The sequence below is a fragment of the Hemitrygon akajei genome, unplaced genomic scaffold, assembly GCF_048418815.1.
Source record: "Hemitrygon akajei unplaced genomic scaffold, sHemAka1.3 Scf000041, whole genome shotgun sequence".
Classification (NCBI taxonomy): domain Eukaryota; kingdom Metazoa; phylum Chordata; class Chondrichthyes; order Myliobatiformes; family Dasyatidae; genus Hemitrygon; species Hemitrygon akajei.
In genome coordinates, this window is record NW_027331927.1 from 4,188,968 (window position 1) to 4,209,815 (window position 20,848).

Here is a 20,848-nt window from a genome sequence, read left to right on the forward strand (position 1 = left end):
ACTCCTACTTTCAAATCTCTTACTATGTTTCGCTTCAGTTGGTCCTGACGAAGGGTCTCGGCCCGAAACGTCGACAGTGCTTCTCCCTATAGATGCTGCCTGGTCTGCTGTGTTCCACCAGCACTTTGTGTGTGTTACGTTATTAGCAGATATTCTAAGTGATCGAATATGTAAATATTTGCTTAAATCGGGTCTAATCAGGTCTGTGCGTGTTAGTTCTTGCCTCGCCAATCTTACAAAGTTTTTCGGGGAGGTGACCAGGAATGCTGATGAAGGAAAGTTAGTGGCTCATGTCCCCCTGGACTTTAGAAAAAGCCTTTGTCAATGTCGGGCCTGAGAGGTTGGTCCGGAGTGTTCCGTGTTTTGTCACTGTGAATGCGGTAGTAAACTGGATGCAACATTGACGTACAGCAGGGGTTCCCTTCCCCGTATCCACGGACCCCTCGGTTAATCGTAGGGCTCCATGCAATAAAAATATTGGAAACCTTCTCCTAGAGGCAGAATCCAGAGGGTGGTAGTAGGTAGTAGCCTCTTTAACTGGAGGTCTGTGGTTGCTGCTGTACCGCGGGTGTTGCGCTGGGCCCATTGTTGTGTGTTATATAGATCAACGATCTGATTGCTAATCTGATGAATTCACTCTGCAGATTTGAGAATGATCCCAATATTGGATGGGTGGTAGACAGCGAGAGTGTCTGATGGTCTTGAATACAGGTAAGTGTGTGGTGAATCACTTTGGGAGGACAAACCGTGGTAGGACTTACACTGTAAAAGGGAGGACATTGAGTACTGCAGTATGAAAGAGGGACCTGGGAAGACTGACCCATAATCCCTTGAAGCTGGCGTCGCAAGCAGATAGGGTTGTAAAGAGAACTATAGGGACATCGGCCTTCAGACATCGAAGCGACGAGTACAGGGGCTGTGATGCTATGCCGAAGCTGTATAAGTCGTTGGAAATGCCTAATATCGAGTATTGTATGTGTTCTGGTCACCAACCTGCATGAACGATATCAATAATCTTGACGGAGTACATAGAAAAAATAGAAGGATGATGCCGAGACATGAGGAGGGGAGTTGGAGGGAAGGTTTGAGTAGGTTAGGAATAGGTTCGCATTCCCCCAAGCGTTGGAGTGAGAGGGAAGGTTTTTAAGAGATGTTCCAATTTATGACGGGTGTAGATAGCGTAGATACAAGCAGACATTTTCCACTGAGGTTTGACTAGAGTAGTGAGTTACGGGTGAAAGGTGAAATATATCCCGGCAATATGCGGCGGGACATCATCTTGAGGCAGCGAGAGTGTGGAACGGGCTTCCAACGGAAATGGCGTATGCAGGACCGATTTCAACATTGAAGAGAAATTGGATCCGACACGAATGGGAGGGTTATGGACGACATGGTCCAGGTGCAATGTCCACGGGTCTAGGGAGAGGATCAGTTCGGAGCTGGAGGATGAGCAGAAGAGCCTGTTTCAGTGCCGTACTGCTCGATGACTCTGTGACCAAATGCCACTGCGGGATGTTCCCCAGCGGGGTAAGGGTACTCCCGTCAGGGTGGGTGTGGCGAGGCATCTATATGGGACCACTGAACATTTCTCTCGTAGTCTGCTGTAGGCAGAAATAATTACCGCATTTTTGTGCAATTCTAGTCAGTCCGTTCAGCAATGATTTGGCAAAACAACATATTATATTCCAGAAAGCAACTTGGAATTAGCTTCTGAATTTGGCGACTCTTGATTTGGCCTTGAGTAAGCTCAGAAACTCCGGTGACTGAATCTCTGAGCGACCGGCACGGTGGTGAAAGAACTTATCATATAGGCAGCATCAGGAGAGGAATATGGACAGTTGCCTTTTTGGGTCGAGAAAATTTATCTTGACTATTCATAGAATCCATGGTGTACAGATCTTCGAGGAGGGGATCGCTGCGCACAATTAACCATTTTATTCTCATGCACAGAGAAAGGGGTTGGACAATTGGTGCCAGAATCCTCCCTGATTTACCATCAATCCGCTTTCCCCGGCACTCAGATATTTGCGCGGCACTAATCTGAAGCCAGTGCACGCCCGAAAGCTCAGTTACTGATGCTGTTCATAATGCGGCGTTCTTTCCAATGCGTCTCTCCTTGGACCGTCACTCTGTTCCTGATGTGCTGTAGCGGAAGTGACGCAATTGGCCTGGTGTAAATGATAACCATATAACAATCACAGCACGGAAACAGGCCATTCCGGCCCTCCTAGTCCGTGCCGAACTCTTAATCTCACCTAGTCCCACCTACCCGCACTCAGACCATAACCCTCCACTCCTTTCCTGTCCATATACCTATCCAATTTTACCTTAAATGACACAACTGAACTGGCCTCTACTACTTCTACAGGAAGCTCATTCCACACAGCTATCACTCTCTGAGTAAAGAAATACCCCCTCGTGTTTCCCTCAAACTTTTGCCCCCTAACTCTCAAATCATGTTTTATGAAATATCAAAGAACCCCCGGCCCCCTGCTTCTCCATGTTTCTCTATCTAAACGCGAGAACAGCGTGCTTCAGGAATAGCTCGGTTTAATTATCCCGATGCTTTACTGTGTCTGTGTATTTATGCCCCATTACGCAGTTCATCTCTGTTTAGCAGTTTAATACGCACTTCTTCCCTGAATCAACTTCTTTCTGAAATTCAACTTCGAAAATCATCTAGTGACATATTTAATATCGTTACTGATACATATTTGCATTAAAACCGGTGTTGATACAATATTTTCTGTTTTTCTCTGTCTGGTACAGCAGCGGACAATGTCTGTAATGCTGGGGTCATTGGTTTGCATTTCGCGCCGCATACTCGCCACATCTCTGTTTGCGACTGACTCCGGTAACAGTGCAAACAGTGAGGGTTTGCGCCAGAAATCATTCATGTTAATGTCCAGTAAAAAATAAATCCCCGCAAGCAAAGTGACAGTGAATCTCATGAAAGGTGCGTCATCACGGGGAAGTAACAAGACAGAGACTCCACTCGCAATGTGAGAGTGGATTCAGCGCTGATGAGGTGGACTCACCCACAGGATTACAGACTACTGTCGTCACCAGCGATGCGCAGATAATGTCCTGTCATTACACGGAGTAGTTTGACAACATCGCATCTGGTGTTGCGATCCCAGCATCGGCCGTCTCTTGTGGCTTCATGACAGGTGTTGCGTTCAGTTCAATGAAATCAGGCGTTGTAGCGGTGTGCTACACGCAGCGCTGAAATAAAGACACGGAGTCGGTGAACTGCAGTTACATAAAGATTTTATTCGAACTTCGCGGCCTCGCTTTAAAGCCTTCCTGATCCCGCCCTCCCCGGGCGCGGATGTTGTAGGGGGCACGTATTCACAGTCCCGCGCGGGCTTTTCCCCTTGCTGGTGAAGCAGACTTGGCGCCCTTTTGGGACTGGCCTTTATGCCGGCGCGCTGGCTATTTGTGAGCCGGTTCGAGTGCGCTAGGAAGTGGGTCGCCACATAAACCCCCCCCCCCCAGAACCGGCGATACACCCCCCGATGTCCACAGTCTGGGCCGGACCCTGTTTGGGAGGTCGGCCTCTGCGCCGCGGTGCCGGAAACTCGACCGGTTGCGCCACGTCCACATGGGCTGGTTTGAGTCGGTCCACCGTGAAAACCTCCTCTCTCCCCCCAACGTCCAGCACGAACGTCGACCCGTTGTTTCTGATCACCGTAAACGGCGCCTCGTAGGGCCGCTGTAGCGGTGGTCGATGCCCGCCCCGTCGTACAAACACAAACTTACAGTTTCGCAGGTCTTTGGGTACGCAGGTCGGGTTCTGCCCATGCTGCGAAGTGGGTATGGGGGCCAGGTCACCGAGCCTCTCGCGTAGTCTGCCCAGGACTGCTGCGGGTTCTTCCGCTTGCCCCCTTGGGACTGGTATGAACTCCCCGGGGACGACCAGGGGTGCGCCGTACACCAACTCGGCCGACGAGGTGTGCAGATCGTCTTTGGGCGCCGTGCGAATGCCGAGTAGGACCCAGTGAAGCTCGTCCACCCAGTTAGGCCCTTTGAGGCGGGCCATGAGAGCCGACTTCAGGTGGCGGTGGAAACGCTCCACCAGTCCGTTCGACTGTGTGTGGTAGGCAGTGGCGTGGTGCAGCTGTGTCCCCAAAAGGCTGGCCATTGCTGACCACAGGCCGGAGAAGAACTGGGCGCCTCTGTCGGAGGTAATGTGGGCCGGTACACCAAAGCGGGACACCCAGGTGGCGATCAGTGCCCGGGCGCAAGATTCGGAGGTTTTGTCGGTGAGCGGGACCGCCTCTGGCCATCTTGTGAAACGGTCCACGATAGTCAGGAGGTGCAGCGCTCCGCACGACTCTGGCAGGGGGCCCACGATATCCACATGAATGTGGTCGAAACGCCGGTGGGTGGGGTGGAACTGCCGCGGCAGAGCTTTGGTGTGCCGCTGCACCTTGGCCGGCTGGCAGAGCATTCACTGACTTGCTTGCGGAGTCCGTGCCAAACGAACCTGCTGGAGACCATCTGGACGGTTGTCCTGATGGAGGGGTGCGCTAAGTGATGAATGGAGTCGGAAACGCGCCGCCGCCAGGCTGCCGGTCCGACGGGACGGGGTTGGCCGGTGGTGACGTCACAGAGTAGGGTCCTCTCACCTGGGCCTACGGGGAGATCCTGGAGCTGCAAACCGGAGATTGCAGTCCTGTAACTAGGGATCTCCTCGTATGCCTGCTGCGCCTCTGCCAGCGCCTCAAAGTCTACCCCTTGGGAAAGGGCATGAATGTTAGGGCGAGAGAGCGCGTCCGCCACGACATTGTCCTTACCCGAGACGTGCCGGACATCCGTCGTGTATTCAGAGATGTAGGACAGATGGCGCTGCTGGCGGGACGACCAGTGATCGGACACCTTCGTGAACGCAAAGGTAAACGGCTTGTGGTCCGTGAACGCGGTGAAGGGCCTACCTTCTAAGAAGTACCTGAAATGCCGGATTGCCAGGTATAGCGCCAACAGCTCCCGGTCGAAAGCACTGTATTTGAGCTCGGGTGGTCGCAGGTGTTTGCTAAAAAACGCCAGCGGTTGCCAGCGACCCTCGATGAGATGTTCCAGCACTCCACCGACTGCCGTGTTAGATGCGTCCAATGTGAGGGCGATAGGAACGTCCATTCTGGGGTGCACTAGGATCGCGGCGTTTGCCAAGGCTTCTTCCGTTTTAATGAAAGCGGCGGCGGACTCCTCGTCCCAGGTAACGTCCTTGCCCGGACCCGACATCAGGCGAACAGGGGGCGCATGATTCGGGCAGCTGAAGGGAGAAAGCGGTGGTAGAAATTTACCATACCCACGAATTCCTGAAGGCCTTTGATTGTGGTGGGTCGGGGAAAATGGCGGACTGCGTCTACCTTAGCGGGCAGAGGGGTTGCCCCGTCTTCAGTAATCCTGTGGCCCAGGAAGTCGATGGTGTCGCGCCCGAACTGGCATTTGGCCGGGTTGATTGTTAGACCGTATTCACTCAGTCGGGCGTAGAGTTGACGCAGGTGGGACAGATGCTACTGACGACTGCTGCTGGCTATGTCATCCAGATAGATGAAAGCGAAGTCCAGGTCGCGTCCCACCGCGTCCATTAACCGCTGGAACGTCTGTGCGGCATTCTTCAGGCCGAACGGCATGCGGAGGAACTCGAAAAGGCCGAACGGGGTAATGAGAGCCGTTTTGGGGACGTCGTCCGGATGCATCGGGATTTGATGGTATCCCCGGATGAGGTCTACCTTGGAGAAGATCCGCGCGCCGCGCAGGTTTGCTGCAAAGTCCTGAATGTGCGGCACATGGTAGCGGTCCGGTGTCGTAGCCTCGTTCAGCCCGCGGTAGTTGCCGCATGGTCTCCAGCCCCCTGATGCTTTGGGCACCATGTGCAGGGAGGAAGCCCATGGGCTGTTGGACCGCCGTATGATTCCCAATTCCTCCATCCTCTTGAACTCCTCCTTCGCCAGTCGGAGCTTGTCCGGGGGAAGCCTTCGAGCACGGGAGTGGAGGGGTGGTCCCTGTGTCGGGATGTGGTGTTGTACGCCGTGTCGGGGCATGGCTGCCGTGAACTGCGGTGCCAGAACCGATGGTAAATCCGCCAGGACTCTGGTGAAGTCGTTGTCGGTCAGCGTGATGGAGTCTAGGTGTGGGGCTGGCAACTGGGCTGCACCCAGGGAGAACGTCTGAAATGTCTCGGCGCGGACCAGTCTCTGCCTAGGCAGGTTGACCAGCAGGCTGTGAGACCGCAAAAAACCCGCGCCCAGGAGCGGTTGGGCTACGGCGGCCAGTGTGACGTCCCACGTGAACCGGCTGGAGCCGAACTGTAGCTGCACCGTACGGGTGCCGTAGGTCCTTAACGTGCTGCCGTTCGCGGCCCCCTGGGTGGGTGGGACTCGGTACCCTGTTGCGGGTGTCGTAACTCGTCGGAGGTAAGACGCTGATCTCGGCTCCGGTGTCGACAAAAAACGGCGTCCCGACCGCTTGTCCCACACATACAGGAGGCTATCCCGATGGCCAGCCGCCGCTGATGGCTACGGCGTATCCCGGGAACTTGCAGGGCGGGCTACAGCGGTGGGCTTCTGCACCCCACCGCTGGTGGTAGAAGCACCATTGTTCGTTGGGCTCCTCACCCCTGCCTCTGGGGTTAGCGGGCTCTGCTGCCGGGCCTGGTCTGGTTTGCTGCTGGGAGCGTGGCCTGGTGATCTGTGCGACGGACGCTCCACTCTCCTTCTTGGCTTTCCACAGCACGTCCGTCCGGGCTGCCACCTTCCGGGGGTCGCTGAAATCCGTGTCGGACAGCAGCAGGCGTATGTCCTCGGGCAGCTGCTCCAGGAACACCTGCTCAAACATAAGGCAGGGCTTGTGTCCTGCAGCCAGGGACAGCATCTCGTTCATCAAAGCCGACGGCGGTCTGTCTCCCAAACCATCCAGGTGCAGTAAACGGGCCGTGAGAGTCCGAAAGTCTTTATGAGCAGGGTTGTGAATTCCGTGTATTTGCCGTCCGCTGGGGGAGACTGTACGAACTCCTCAAACTGGGCCGCTGTTTCCTGGTCGAGGGAGCTCACCACGTAGTAGCAACGTGTGTCCTCCGCGGTTATCTGCCGAATGTGGAATTGGGCTTCTGCTTGCTGGAACCATAGGTGAGGTCGCATCGTCCAGAAGCTTTGCAGCTTTAACAAAACTGCATGAACAGATGCGGCGTCGTTCATCTTCGGCTCAAATGTCGTTTGGGCCGTCGGGGTCACCAATTGTAGCGGTGTGCTACACGCAGCGCTGAAATAACGACACGTAGTCGATGAGCTACAGTTGCAAAAAGAGATTTATTCGAACTTCGCGGCCTCGCTTTACAGCCTTCCTGATCCCGCCCTCCCCGGGTGGGAATGCTGTAGGGGGCGCGTATTCACAGTCCCGTCCCGCGCGCGGGCTTTTCCCCTTGCTGGTGACGCAGGCTTGGCGCCCTTTCCGGGACTGGCCTCAATGCCGGCGCGCGCCGATTTGTGAGCCGGTTCGAGTGCGCTGGGAAGTGGGTCGCCACATCCCGTCCTCATAATTCCCCACATCGCCATATTTCACCCTGCCGGGAACGCCAAATAAATATATCCCGTCCTCATAATTCCCCACATCGCCTAAGTTCACCTCGCTGGGAACGCCGGTAAAAATAAAACCCGTCCACATAATTCTCACATCACCCAATTTCGCCAGGAAAAAAAATAAATACACGCCCTGTCCCGACCTAATCGACAGAATCGATCCAGTCTATATCGTGACAGACGGGTTCATTTCTGTGCGGTACCGCACATGTGATTGCCTGCTACCCTAAAAAGGAATAATTTATTGCCAACATCTGTATTTTTCGTCTGACAACGATTGTTCAAATGCAAACTCGCACATCACTGTCATTTTCACGGGGGAATTTATCCAAGATAATACTTATAATTTCATACTTTATAGGGAATTAGAGAATCGTTCTTGTTATTGCTGATGGACTAGACAGTTTAGAGAGGTGGGGCAGAAAAGAAATACAAGGGTGGGGAGAGGACGATAGGGTGGGGGGAGAGAGGTGGGGTAAGAGATGAAGAGAGAAGAGGGGACAGGGAGGGAGGGAGGGAGCTGAGGAAGATAGAGGCTGAGGGTATGTGTAGTGGGTCTTACCTCCTCACCTTTTCTTTCTCCCCTCCCCTCCTCAATCTGATCCCTCTCACCCCGCCCGCAGAAACTGGCGGTGATCAACGCGAACCTGAGACTCGTCCCGAAAGAAAAATCAAGGTGGGATTTTGGAGACGGAGTGGGGAGGAGGGTAACGGTGCCAGTCACATTCCTCCCCGTGGGAACCCCCCAGCTCCAGCTCCCATGTTACGAGTCGCACTCTCCCACCCTCGGCTCCCGTCACTACTGAAACACTCCGCTCTCTGTCCCCTCTCTCTCCCCTTTATCACCGCCCTTCTTACCCTGGCTGGCGGCCATTTTGCGATGGTTACCATTGACAACCACACTCCCGGCATCATAGAATGGGGCACACCCTTTTCTTCACCTTCCACTCAGTTCCCTCCCTGTTTATTCAATCTCAACTTCCTGTCCCTCCACTCTTTTCCCTCCCTCCTCGCTTTCCCGACCCTCCATTTAACATTCTGCCGACAGTCATTTTGTGACAGTGTGAGACCCGCCCTCCCACTTCCCCCACCACGAAGTGTGTCACTCCCTCACACTATCTTGTCACCCTCCTTCCCATCCCATCACTCGCAAACCCCTTCCCTCCCTCCCCTCACTCTACTCTCCCCGCCATCTCGATGCTCTGCATCGTATGCTGGTTGGCTGCCATTTTCCGATGCCAATCTTCGCCTCTCCTCATCGGTCTCTCTCTCCCTCTGTTACCTAGTGAGTCACTCTCCTACTCACCCCGTCGGCTCTGACACCCTCCCCTCTCTGACCCCTTGCCCTTTCTGCCGCCATCCACTGCATCCTGGGCTGTGAACATTTTCTGATGGGAAATTTCGCTCCCCCACCCAATCCCTTCCCTCCGTCGTTGAGTGATTCGCCCTACTCTCCCTCCGTTGCAACATTCAACTCTCCGACCCATCAGCCCTGTCCGCGTCCCGAACACTCACTCCACCTTTCCTCCGAAACACGCCCCCTTTCTTGCAACTCGTCTTATTTGTGAAGGAAATGTCACCACCCATTCTCCCCCCCCCATTGAAAAGTCAATGCCACTCAGTCCCAATCCTGTTCCTCACCGACCTGTCCAATTAGACCACTCCCTCCAGTCCCATTACATCCCCTCCCTTCCCATCCCATCACTTCCCCTTCCTCCACGCCCCATCACGTTCCCTCGGTCCCCGAACCATCACTTCCTCTTCCCCCCCCCTTCATTACTCCCGTTCCCTTCCTGTCTTTTCACTCCTCCTCCGTCTTCATCTTCTCCACGTCGGCCACCAGTTTGTGACAGGAACTTCCGCCCCTCCCCTTTTCGTCCCCTAATGAGTCAGTGACTTCGCCACGCTCACCGTCTCACCAGTCCACTCCTCCTCCCATCACTCCTCTTCCTCCCAAACCCCTCACCTTCCTCCCCAAACCCACATGTATATGTGTGTGTGTGTGAATATCTGAGATATATACATTAATTTATTCAATGACAGCATTATTAGAATTAAAACATATATACAATACCCAAGACGATATAAAACACAAGTTAAAATACTGTTATTACAATCAATAACACACTCGATCCCGGGATTGCATCCATGGGCACCGCATGTTCTTTCGCCATACATTCTGTGTGTGACAGTGGCCATTGTAAGTCAGTGTCTCACTCCATCCCTGGCGGCCACATTAACCAAGGATTCGCACATTTTAAATCAGCGCGTCCCTCCCTCTCTTGTGCTCACTTCTACCAAAGCCGTCACTCCCTCCCCAGCGGCCATTTCAAGTGAAGCGTCGGAGGGAGGGAGAGAGAGAGAGAGATAGAGAGACAGAGACACGTCGTCAATCGACGTCTCCCCCCCCCCCTTCCTTCCCGACGTTCGCTTAAAACAGTATATCACAACCGGAAACTGCCCCGTCAGACAGTTTAAGCGAAGCAGCGGCCATTTTATGTCAGATCAATAGATCATTTTATATCGACCCATTGCCCCCTCTCTCTTCTCAATGCGTCTCTGACTCCATTTCGACCACTTTACCCGGTGAGTCTCTCCCGCTCTGTTGTGTGCCCATCACTCTCTCCCTGTCGGCCATTATGACAAAGGAATCAGGGAATATTTCAGATCGGGCCGCCTCTCCCTCTGATTTGTCACCTCCTGGTGTCCATTTACTCTCGATGCACCCCTCCCTCCCTCCCTGGAAACCATTTTCAAAGCGCGCGTCACCCCCCCCCCCCCTACTGACAATGTTATTTTGGCGCGCCACTCTCTCTCTGGTGGCAATTTTATATTCTGGCTTTAATCCAGAATCCTATATTTAATCAGCAGAGAACTCCCTCCCCGGTGATAATTTTCAATCAGTTCGTCATCCTGGACAAGCCTGGAGGCGCCCGTTGAGGGACGGGTACTGTCATGATTCCGATTGGCTGTTCCCATTTAACGCTCCTTTCTCTCTGATTATGCCCTAGTTTCAGTCATTAGATTTCCAATCACTGCTAGTTTACTCAATTACAGTACACCTGATTTTCATCAGAGTCTGTGAAATAAGTAGGTTGCCTGTTAGTTGGTCTATTCTCGAGTGATACTCCGTTCCCTTGTCCGATCAGAGCCGTTAGTTATATGTCCCGCTCTAGTTTCGAGATAGTCCCTGTAAATCCCGTCTCCTTGTCAAGATTCCTCCGGTTTGCTGTTCTATGTTCACGTCTACGCCAGACTCCTCGACTCAGCCGATGTGCTGGTGTCCTGCACTTGGGTTCTCCTTCCCTCTTCTCAATGTGCCACTGTCTTCGTTTTGGTCATTTTACCCGCTGAGTCTCTCCCGCTCTGTTGTCTGCCCATCACTCTCTCCCTGTCGGCCATTGTAACAAAGGTATCAGGGACTATTTCAGGTCGGGACGCCACTCCCTCTAACTTGTCAGTGTGTTACTCACCTCCTCGTGTCTATTTTCTCTCAGAGCATCCCTACTTCCCTGGTGGCCACTTTCAATTTGTGAGTCACCCCCTCCCTGGTGACAATGTTATCTTGGCTCCATCTCTGGGGATAATTTTATATTCGGGCTTTAATCCAGAGTCCTATTTTTAATCAGCACATAACACCTTCCCTGATGATGATTTTCAATCCGTGCGTCATCCCCACCCTGTCGGTCATTTTAACTCTGCCTGTCACTCCCACTCTCTTGTCAGTGTATCACTCCCTCCCTGCCGGCCATGAGAAACAAGGTGACCACGGCCATCTTAATTCCGCCCATCGCCCCCTCCCTGGCCCCCATTGTCACTCAGCCCATCACTTTCTCCCCGAAGAACATTTTCAGTCAACCTTTCACTCCCTCCCTAGTGACCATTCTAAATCCTTCTGTCGTTCCCTCCCTATTCTCCATTTTCAATCAGGAGCCCCTCGCAGGACAGACACTCTCGACCACCCTCCACTCGATTGCGCGGACTGTTTATCACAAATAATAAATATATCGCAAACGATAGAGACCGATCCGACATCCTCATCTCCGGATCCTGTGCGTCATCACTCCGAGTGTCGGGGAGAGAGGAGGATACAGACACCAGGAAACGTGTGCGGTAATATTCCCGGTGTCGATACAGAGACCCGACACCGTGCGCGGTAAAACTCTCGGTGTGGAGACAGAGATCGGGAACCATGCCTGGCAAAATTCCCAGTTTGGGATATGGACACCGGTAACCGTGCCCTGTACAACTTCCTGTGTGCTATGTGGACACCGGAAACCGGGCGCAATGAATCACCCGGCGTGGGGACACGGAAACAATAACCTCTCTCACATCTTCAGGAAGGCGTGTCGAAGGTCCTTCCATCCGATTGTATCCACCGTCTCCGCCAGGAGATGAGCATCGTCAGTGTTACAAAGCCGTCAACATCCACACCACCCTCGACTTTCCGTGTAACTACTAAACCCCTTGGCGTTCTCGTCAGATTTCTGTCAAACATAGAATTCAGGCTTCACCACCAATTTCCATGATCCCATTCCCGTTGGAAATGAACTGAAAGGAGTCCCAGTGGGAGGCAGATGGTGGGAGTGAATGGGAAAGGCCAGATCCCACTGGGAGATCTGACGACACGAGTGAATGGGAAGCGGTGCAGACGGTGGGGGTTAATGGGAAGGGGCGGAGCCCACTGGGAGGCAAACGGTGTAGTGAATGGGAAGGGTGGGGTCCATTGGAAGTTTGCAGGATGGAAGGGAATCGGTAGGGGTGCATCCCATTAGGAATGTGGATGGGTGGAATGAATGGGAAGGGGTGGTGTCATTGGGAGTGCAGATGCTGGGAATGAATAGAAAAGAATGGCATTTGATTGGGATCGCTGTCTGTGTGAGTGCACGGGAAGGGACGGCGTTCTGTGAGGAGTGCAGACCATGGGAGAGGACGGGAAGGGGTGGAGTCGCGCTTTTGCAAAATTATCCTCAACTTCGACTTCATCCAGGGTTACTTCTCGACCATAGAAGACAAATGTGATTGTTAACTGCTATGTTTATGAATCCCATCTGTACTCCCCTGCCCGTTTGTGCCCCTCCCACTCCCTCCTGGTCTGTGCACACTGCATCCGTCTCCGTCTGTGACCACTTCTACGTATATTCATCGTGTATGTCTGTGTGTTTGTGTGGTTCCCTGTACTACAATGAGAGTTTCCTCTGTAATTTGTTTCAACTCGAGAACTCAGTTGATATATCTCACACTATAGACCTTTTTTTCCCCGTGTCTGTCCCAGGAATGTGTGATGGGACGGTGCGGAGCGAGATTCACTCTGTGTCTGAACACAAGAGTGTGTGATGGGATGGGGTGGAGGGGGATTCACTCTGTGACTGACCCCGGGAGTGTATGATGGGACGGTGCAGAGGGAGCTTCAGTCTGTGCCTGACCCCGGGATTGTGTGAGCGGACGGTGCGGAGGGAGATTCACTCTGTGTCTGACCCCAGGAGTGTGTGATGGGACAGTGTAGAGGGAGCTTCACTCTCTGTCTGACGCTGGTTTTGTGTGATGGGACGATGTGGAGAGACATTCATTCTGTGTCTGACCCCGGGCGTGTGTGATGGGACGATGTTGAGGGAGCTTCACTCCGTGTTTCACGCCAGTATTCCATCCCCCATCCCTCTCGTACTCCGGACCTCGGTGGAATCACGGCTAATATTACAGTCGAGTTTAACTGTCTGCGCGGGGCAGGAGGAGGTCAGTTTGCCAAGAAGGGGGCTGGGTGGTGATGAGATGCTGGGCACCCAGACTCTGCCAGTCCGACCTCCCTCAGCCTGGAGCTGAGACGCTGCTGTGTCAGTGTGAGGAGCTCCGACCCACTGTTGCATTGCACAGGGTGCGGGGGGCAGCAGAAACCTCAAATAAAACTCGAGTCCGGCACCAGGACAGGAAGTTACAGCGGTTTATTGATTTCATCATGAGAAATGTAAATTAAACAATGTGTGAGCTGCTGACGTGTGGGAATAAATAAGCTGCTCCCGACTCACTCACAGTCACACACAATTAACTGACCGGCGACAACGAGTGACCGGTTGAATAATCAGTCCCGTTTCTCACCGTCACTCTGCATCGGGGAACCGATGATTATAAAATCACACTTCAAGGCCGTGTCCGGGATCGCTGCAGATCCAGGGTCACTGCCGAGGGATTTGTCAATTTAACATCATTATATCGGCCAGGCTGCCAAATGCACCGTCCTCAGCAAAGGGAGCAAAAGGATTCTCTCCCGGGTTAATCCCACCCCGGGACACCGGTGTCCCAGACTGAGTTCCGGCTCCCGGGCTCTTCCTGTCTGTGTAATTCCCCGGGGTCTCACATGGGGGAATCTCGGACCCACACATCCGGCGGAAGCTGGTCCGCTGGACGACAGGCGATTACACAGAACACGAGACTGGAGCCAGTTCCGTTAGATCCGTTGGGAATTAAACCTGGTGCACGGTTATTAAAGGTAAGAACGGCAGATAAAGGGGAGGGGCGCGGGGAATTGGCAAAGATGTCCCCATCCCGCGGGCGGGAATGTTCACACATTCAGATGTTCACACTATCACTGTCAGTCCGGGTCTGGGTTCCTGCAGAGATCTCAGTTCCTTCTTCCCAGTAGCACTGAACCGATTGTCCCGCAGCCTGAAACAGACGGGAGAATAAAGATGAAATAAACAGATTACACAACAGTGTCAGTAACAGGGATCGGGGTTAATGTTTCAACAACACACACAGACAAATATCAACAGAAAACACACGGATCCGCTGATATTTTATCGCATTGAACATTAACAAACACTCACCCGATCCACTTCAGACTCGGGAGGGTCAGTATGAGGCGGCGGAAAGCGGGGACAGATCGGTCTTTGAGTGAGTTTGCATTCAGGCTCAGCTCCGTCAGTGATATGTTAGTACTGAGAGCGGAGACGAGATCCTCGGCACCAGAATCTCTGAGACCGACATCGTCCAGCCTGGTGATGAGAGAGAGTGAAGGTGAAGGACACAGAGAGACAGGAAACGGTACAAATCCCCAGTGTTTATCAGTAACACAATTACTGATCACATTAATGTTCAGTGTCAGACACCCAGTGACTGTAAACACAATCTCCCACAGTCTGGTACTTACCACAGTGTCTGTGTTTTACAGTTCGGGTTCCTCAGAGCCGCAGACAACAATTTCAATCCTGAATCTCCGAGTTTATTATCACTCAGGTTCAGCTCCGTCAGTGATGTGTTTGTGCTGAGACCGGAGGCGAGATCCTCGGCACCAGAATCTGTGAGACCGACATCCCTCAACCTGGAGATGAGAGAGAGTGAGGGTGAAGGACACAGAGAGACAGGAGACGGTACAAGTCCCCAGTGTTTATCAGTAACACAATTACTGATGACATTAATGTTCAGTGTCAGACACCCAGTGACTGTAAACACAATCTCCCACATTCTGGTACTTACCACAGTTTCTGTATTTTACACTCCGGTTTCCTCAGAGCGTCAGACACCAGTTTCACTCCTGAATCTCCCAGTTTATTATAACTCAGTCTAAACGCAAACAGACAAATTAATGAACAAAGTGATTCAAACTGCATGTCTGAGCGAATTTCTCTCATTCAGATATTTCAGGAAACATTAAACCCTTCAGTAAATCACTGATCGGAGTTCCCATCACTGTCAATGTCCCTCACTGTCCAGCACCAAGGTATTCACCGAATGTCAGTAATTTAGACAGCCAACGTGTCCCTGTAAACTCCACATACTCTTGTCTCATTCCGCAATGGTTGGAAAAGTGTTTCTGACGTGAGAGGGTCGAAAGGGACAGAGTTGAAGGGGAGAAAGTCCCACAGTGAGGAAGATTTGTGAATTGGGGAAATGTCGATGGGAAATGATACCACCTGAGGAAATGTATGGAAAGAAAGAACCTGAAGGAGGAAGGGGGACGAGGAAGAAGGATCCCACAGGAGGAAAGGGGATGGGAACAAGAGATCCCACAGGAGGAAGGGGGATGGGAACAAGAGATCCCACAGGAGGAAGGGGGATGGGAGAAGAGAGATACCACAGGAGAAACAGGGGTGGTGAAGAGAGTCTGACAGGGGACGGGTAATGGGTAAGAGATATCCAACAGGAAGAAGGAGGATGAGGACGAGTGATTACACAGGACAAAGGCGGATGGCATTTGCCACAATTCTTTACAATTTGATTTACTAGTTTTACTCAAATCCCTTTACATTGAAACAATACAATTGGACAGTTTCACAGTTCAGAGTGAGAGATAAATCAAGTTACCCCAACTCCTGGCATTTGTGCAGCCCGGGTCCCAGCTGCTGGATTCCTTCACACTGAATGTGGCAGTCCCACAGGTTGAGGTGTTTTATTGTATCACAGAGTCCGATGACATGAGACAGGACCGCGCAGTCAATCGGGGTCAGTGTCATTCCACTGAATGAAAGTGTTTCCACAGATCCCAGCGCGGCCTGAGCCAGTCCACGATTCTGAGACTCAAACAGGTAGTGCAATGTGTTCAAGAGGCTCCTTTTACCAGCCTCACTCTCTGTGTTTCCACTCTGGCGTTTAACCTCCTCCTTCACCCAGTCAATCACCCGGCAGGTTGTTTGATGAGGAAATGGACCCAGAAACTCCTCCAGGCACTGAGCTGTATTTGGGGAGGAGAGACCAGCAACAAAACGGAGAAATACCTCAAATCGCCCATCTTCCGTGTTGTGGGCTCCAGTGAGGAATTTAAGGATATTCCCGGGATGTGGATTCAGGAATTGTGCGACTGCAGCTACAAACTCTTGGATGGTGAGGTGTGGGAATGTGTACACCACACTCTGGGCCGAATCCTCTCTCTCCAAAAGCTCCATCAGGAACCCGGACAGGAACTGGGAAGGCTGCAGATTGTAGTTGATCAAATCTCCATCTGTAAACACAATCTTCCTCTCGAACACTCCTCTGAAGGCCATCTGACCAACCCTGAGTAACACATCACGGGGGTTCTCAATATCACGACCGTGGTTTTTCAGGATGTTGTAAATATAGTAGGAGTACAGTTGGGTGATGGTCTTGGGAACTCGCTGTGGGTCCCTGACTCTTTGTGTGAAGAAGGGGCCCAGTGCCAGTGCGAGGATCCAGCAGTAGGAGGGGTTGTAGCTCATGGTGTACAGGATCTCGTGCTCCTTCACGTGTTTGAAAACAGCTTCCGCCACCGTCTGATCTTCAAAATGTCTGATGAAATATCCCTTCCGTTCCTCTCCAACAAATCCGAGGATTTCAGCCCAGATACCGATCTTCGCCTTTTCCAATAAATGTAGCGCAGTGGGACGGGTTGTCACCAGCACTGAACACCCTGGGAGCAGCTTGCCCTGGATTAAACTGTACACAATGTCAGACACCTTGCACTTGAATTCAGGATCTGTGCATGTGTTCCGAGGTTCTGTGTCTCTCCGACTGTCAGCAAAATCAATTTTGTCATTGAATTCATCCAAACCATCGAATATAAACAGCAATCCCTTTTGGTTCTTCCAGACCTTTCTCAGGATATTCCCAAAGTAAGGATACTGATCCAGAATCAGTCCCTTCAGGTTTATTCGACAGTTAATACTGTTTAAATCACGGAATTTGAAACTGAGGACAAACTGGAATTGTTGGTATATTTTCCCCGTGGCCCAGTCATAAACAATCTTTTGTACCATTGTTGTTTTCCCGATCCCAGGGACTCCGGCCACTGCTGCTGAAATCCCAGATTTGGATTTACTCCGGGAAAAGCTGCTCTGGAACAAGTGATCCGTCCGGATTTTTTCCAGCTTTCTGCGCAGATGTTTCTCTCTCAATTCTTCGTGATCTCTGCCTCTTGCCAGTAGCTCATGTTCCACCAGTCTCCGATCTCGAACAGTAGAAATGACCGTGAGCTCAGCGTATCGATCAACCAGCTGGAAAACCTTCACCTTCTCCCTCATCAGGATCGTGTTCACTCTCAGTGTTTCATTTTGTGCCTGCAGAGTCTCCTTGTGTTTCTGTTGAACATCTTCAATGGGAACAGAGAACATAGTCAAAATGTTAAATGGCTCAACTGACAAAGAATATTATAACTGCATTTCAGCATTCAGTGTTTGAGATTACATGAATTAATTCAATGCTTCCATGGATATTAGGACTGAGAGTAAAATTCTGTTCACAGACACCGGAATTGACAGTGATAAATGTCCCAGAAAATGTCCAATCCTCATATTCTGGTACTAGTTATTTGTGATGGTGAACATTCCCCTGATATCCTATTCCAATCCTGAAAGCACTGTATTACAACAACATGCCACGATATTTAAAGCATTGTTTGCATCATTAACAGACAATGTTAATGTTGATCTGGTGCGGAAATATGGAGAGCAGGACACTGTGCATTTTGGCAAAGTTGCACACTGGGGAGTCACAGGTGTCCACTGCTCTTGCATCAAAACAGGAGCAGAATATGCGGGAAATACTCAAGTCAGGCAGCATCTGTGGACAGAATCACAGTGAAGTTTTGGATCGATAACCCATCGGAACAAGAATGAAAAGGGTAGTTTTCAGTCTCAGTGATGGAGGATTGCAGGAAAGATGGAAAGGAATCTGTGACTGGCAAGAACCATAAGCCTCTCAGTGGTGTACATCGTGTGTGTGGAGAGAGTGGTGAAGTCTTGGCAACTGCTACTGATCAGCCTGGCAGGTGGAGTGTGGGGCACTGTATTATGATGCCTCCGCCTATCAGAGTCGACCATGGATGTTGCGTCCCAGCTGACTAGATACGCAAGGCAAAACACTCTTCCATTGGTTAACTTTCTTCTCTTATATAGTTTCTTCATTTTTATGGATTCTGCTTTCATTTCCATTCAGTGATGTGCACCCTTTATCAGAATTGCATTTGCTTGTACTGAGTGCTGTATCCTCCTTGCGTTGATGAAAATATATCCTTAGAACTAATTGTGAATTTCAGAATAGGCAAGATTAGGGAACAGAACACACCAGTCCTCATAGAGGGATCTGAAGTGGAAACAGTGAGCATTTTCAAATTCCAAATTGCAAACCCTCCTTGTGTCATGGTCCGGTGTGTGAAGTCCTCATTCCGTTTCATGGTCCGGTCCATGTTCCTTATTCCAGATTTTCTGGGTTTTCCTTGTTCTGTTGGGTTCTCTGAGGTACCTGATTCTTATTTTGGTCTGGCTACATAAAACAGCTCCTGGGTTCAGCTTCAGTTGCTGGAAGTTCCCCTTCCCTTCCTCTTCCCCTTCCGTCTGAAGCCTCACTTGCCACCTTCGCCTATGTCCTCACCTTTGCTAGGTAGGTCCAGCCGTTTGCCGCTACCTTGAGTGGAGTTCTGTCTCTCAGTGTTCTGTGTATGAGTCCCAGCCCTACGACCTGCTCCCTAGGAGGGGTCCTAACTTTGTGCAGAGCCCTGGCCCCAAGTCCTGTTCCCATGGAGGTATCCCGGCTCTGTGTTCCATGTTCCTGTTCTCCCTTGACCAAGGGTTTGCATTCCTGTCCTCCAAAAAACAAGTTAAGGCTTCGTGTTCTCATCCTGTCCATGTGCCTCACCCAGTCCTGTGCTGGGGTTCCCTCGTCCTGTCCAGGAGTCTCACATCCAGCCCTGTTGCCACCCTCGTCCTGTAGCCACGTCTTGTCCTTGCCTGGTTCCGGGGTCCGAGCCGAGTCAGACAGACAGACAGACAGACATACTTTATTGATCCCGAGGGATATTGGGTTTCGTTACAGTCGCACCAATCAAGAATAGTGTAGAAATATAGCAATATAAAACCATAAATAATTAAATAATAATAAGTAAATTATGCCAAGTGGAATTAAGTCCATGACCAGCCTATTGGCTCAGGGTGTCTGACACTCCGAGGGAGGAGTTGTAAAGTTTGATGGCCACAGGCAGGAATGACTTCCTATGACGCTCAGTGTTGCATCTCGGTGGAATGAGTCAAGACCCAGGTTCCAGGTCCCTGTTCAGTCTCTGGCTCAGAGTCCTTGTCCAGGTTCCAAGTTCCTAGTTCCTCATCTGGGTCCCGCTTTCCTAGTCTAGTCCTAGCCCAGGCCCTGTATCCTAGTCTCGTCCAGGGCCTGTGTCATGTCCAGCATCATTTCTTTCCCACTTCCCTTGCTTGCTTTACACACCCAGTCCTGTTCCTAGTACTTCAGTGTCGGTGTCTTGCATTTGGGTCTGCCACCAGCGGACACCTATGACACCTTGCATTGATGAAAATATATCCTGAGAACTAATTGTGAAATTCAGAAAATGCAAAATGAGGGAACACAGCACACCAATCCTCATAGAGTGATCTGATGTGGAAAGAGTGAGCAATTTGAAATTCCTGGCTGTCAATATCTCCGAGTATCTAACCTGGACCCAATATATCAATGCAGCTACAAAGAAGGCACAACAGTGGCTATATTTCATCAGGAGTTTCCAACATCTTCTACAGATGTAACTTGCAGAGCATTGTAACTGGCTGCATCACAGTCTGGATCACGAGGACTACTGTACAGGATCGGAGTAAGGCGCACACTCAACGCTTCAGGAACAACTTCTCCTCTGTCATCCAGTTTCTGAATGGACGTTGAATCCATCGATAGTGACTCACTAATCTCTTTTTTATTTCTATTTCTACACAACTTGTTTAATTTAATATTTTATAGGATCACACAGACATGCATAGCTATATATGCTATACATGGTTTCTTTGGAAATTAGTTACATTATTTGAATTAATTGTTTTAGCTTTAATGATACAAGGGCAACTAATTTCCAATCATCCCTGTATAGCTGTGTCAAAGTATAATTTGTTTATTGTTTTTTTCTGATTTGATACCTGATTTTTGTCCATTTCAGTAAATTAGAAAGTGGGTTTAAAACTAGATAAAACCATAGTGGGCTTTGTAAGTCTCTCTGGAAAATGCCTCCATTTATTTTGAAAACAGTGGTTGTTCTTCTGTGGTTGTTAATAGGGTGATTATTGTACGCCAATGCTTCATCAGTTGTAGACACTTCACAAAGATTGGGTGCATCTTATAACCATAATTATATAAGATGCACACAAATATATTATATTACTATGAACTTCTCTAAAACACTCGAGGGATAGAATGAAATGGTTCTTGAAAGACAATATAATATTGAAAGATTTCCGCTTTCCCCAGGGCTTGCTATAGAACTACATAATCTGTTATTAGTTGTTTCTTAAATCCGTTTATACTCAAACTGTATTCTTACTGCTCTT

At 50.8% G+C, this 20,848-nt stretch overlaps 1 protein-coding gene across 2 annotated transcripts in view; it reads right to left on the minus strand.

The window, feature by feature from the left end:
* Positions 1 to 13,507: 13,507 nt before the first annotated feature.
* LOC140720360 (NACHT, LRR and PYD domains-containing protein 3-like) overlaps positions 13,508 to 20,848 on the minus strand; it is a 44,127-nt gene continuing 36,786 nt past the window's right edge. For both annotated transcript variants that reach the window (XM_073035230.1, XM_073035229.1), the window contains exons 9-13: positions 15,882 to 17,619; positions 15,054 to 15,140; positions 14,728 to 14,898; positions 14,405 to 14,572; positions 13,508 to 14,243 (exon numbers count right to left, since the gene is read on the minus strand). In XM_073035230.1, coding sequence (XP_072891331.1) covers positions 14,156 to 14,243; positions 14,405 to 14,572; positions 14,728 to 14,898; positions 15,054 to 15,140; positions 15,882 to 17,619 — 2,252 coding nt within the window. In that variant the 3' untranslated portion in view covers positions 13,508 to 14,155. The remainder of the gene's footprint in view (positions 14,244 to 14,404; positions 14,573 to 14,727; positions 14,899 to 15,053; positions 15,141 to 15,881; positions 17,620 to 20,848) is intronic.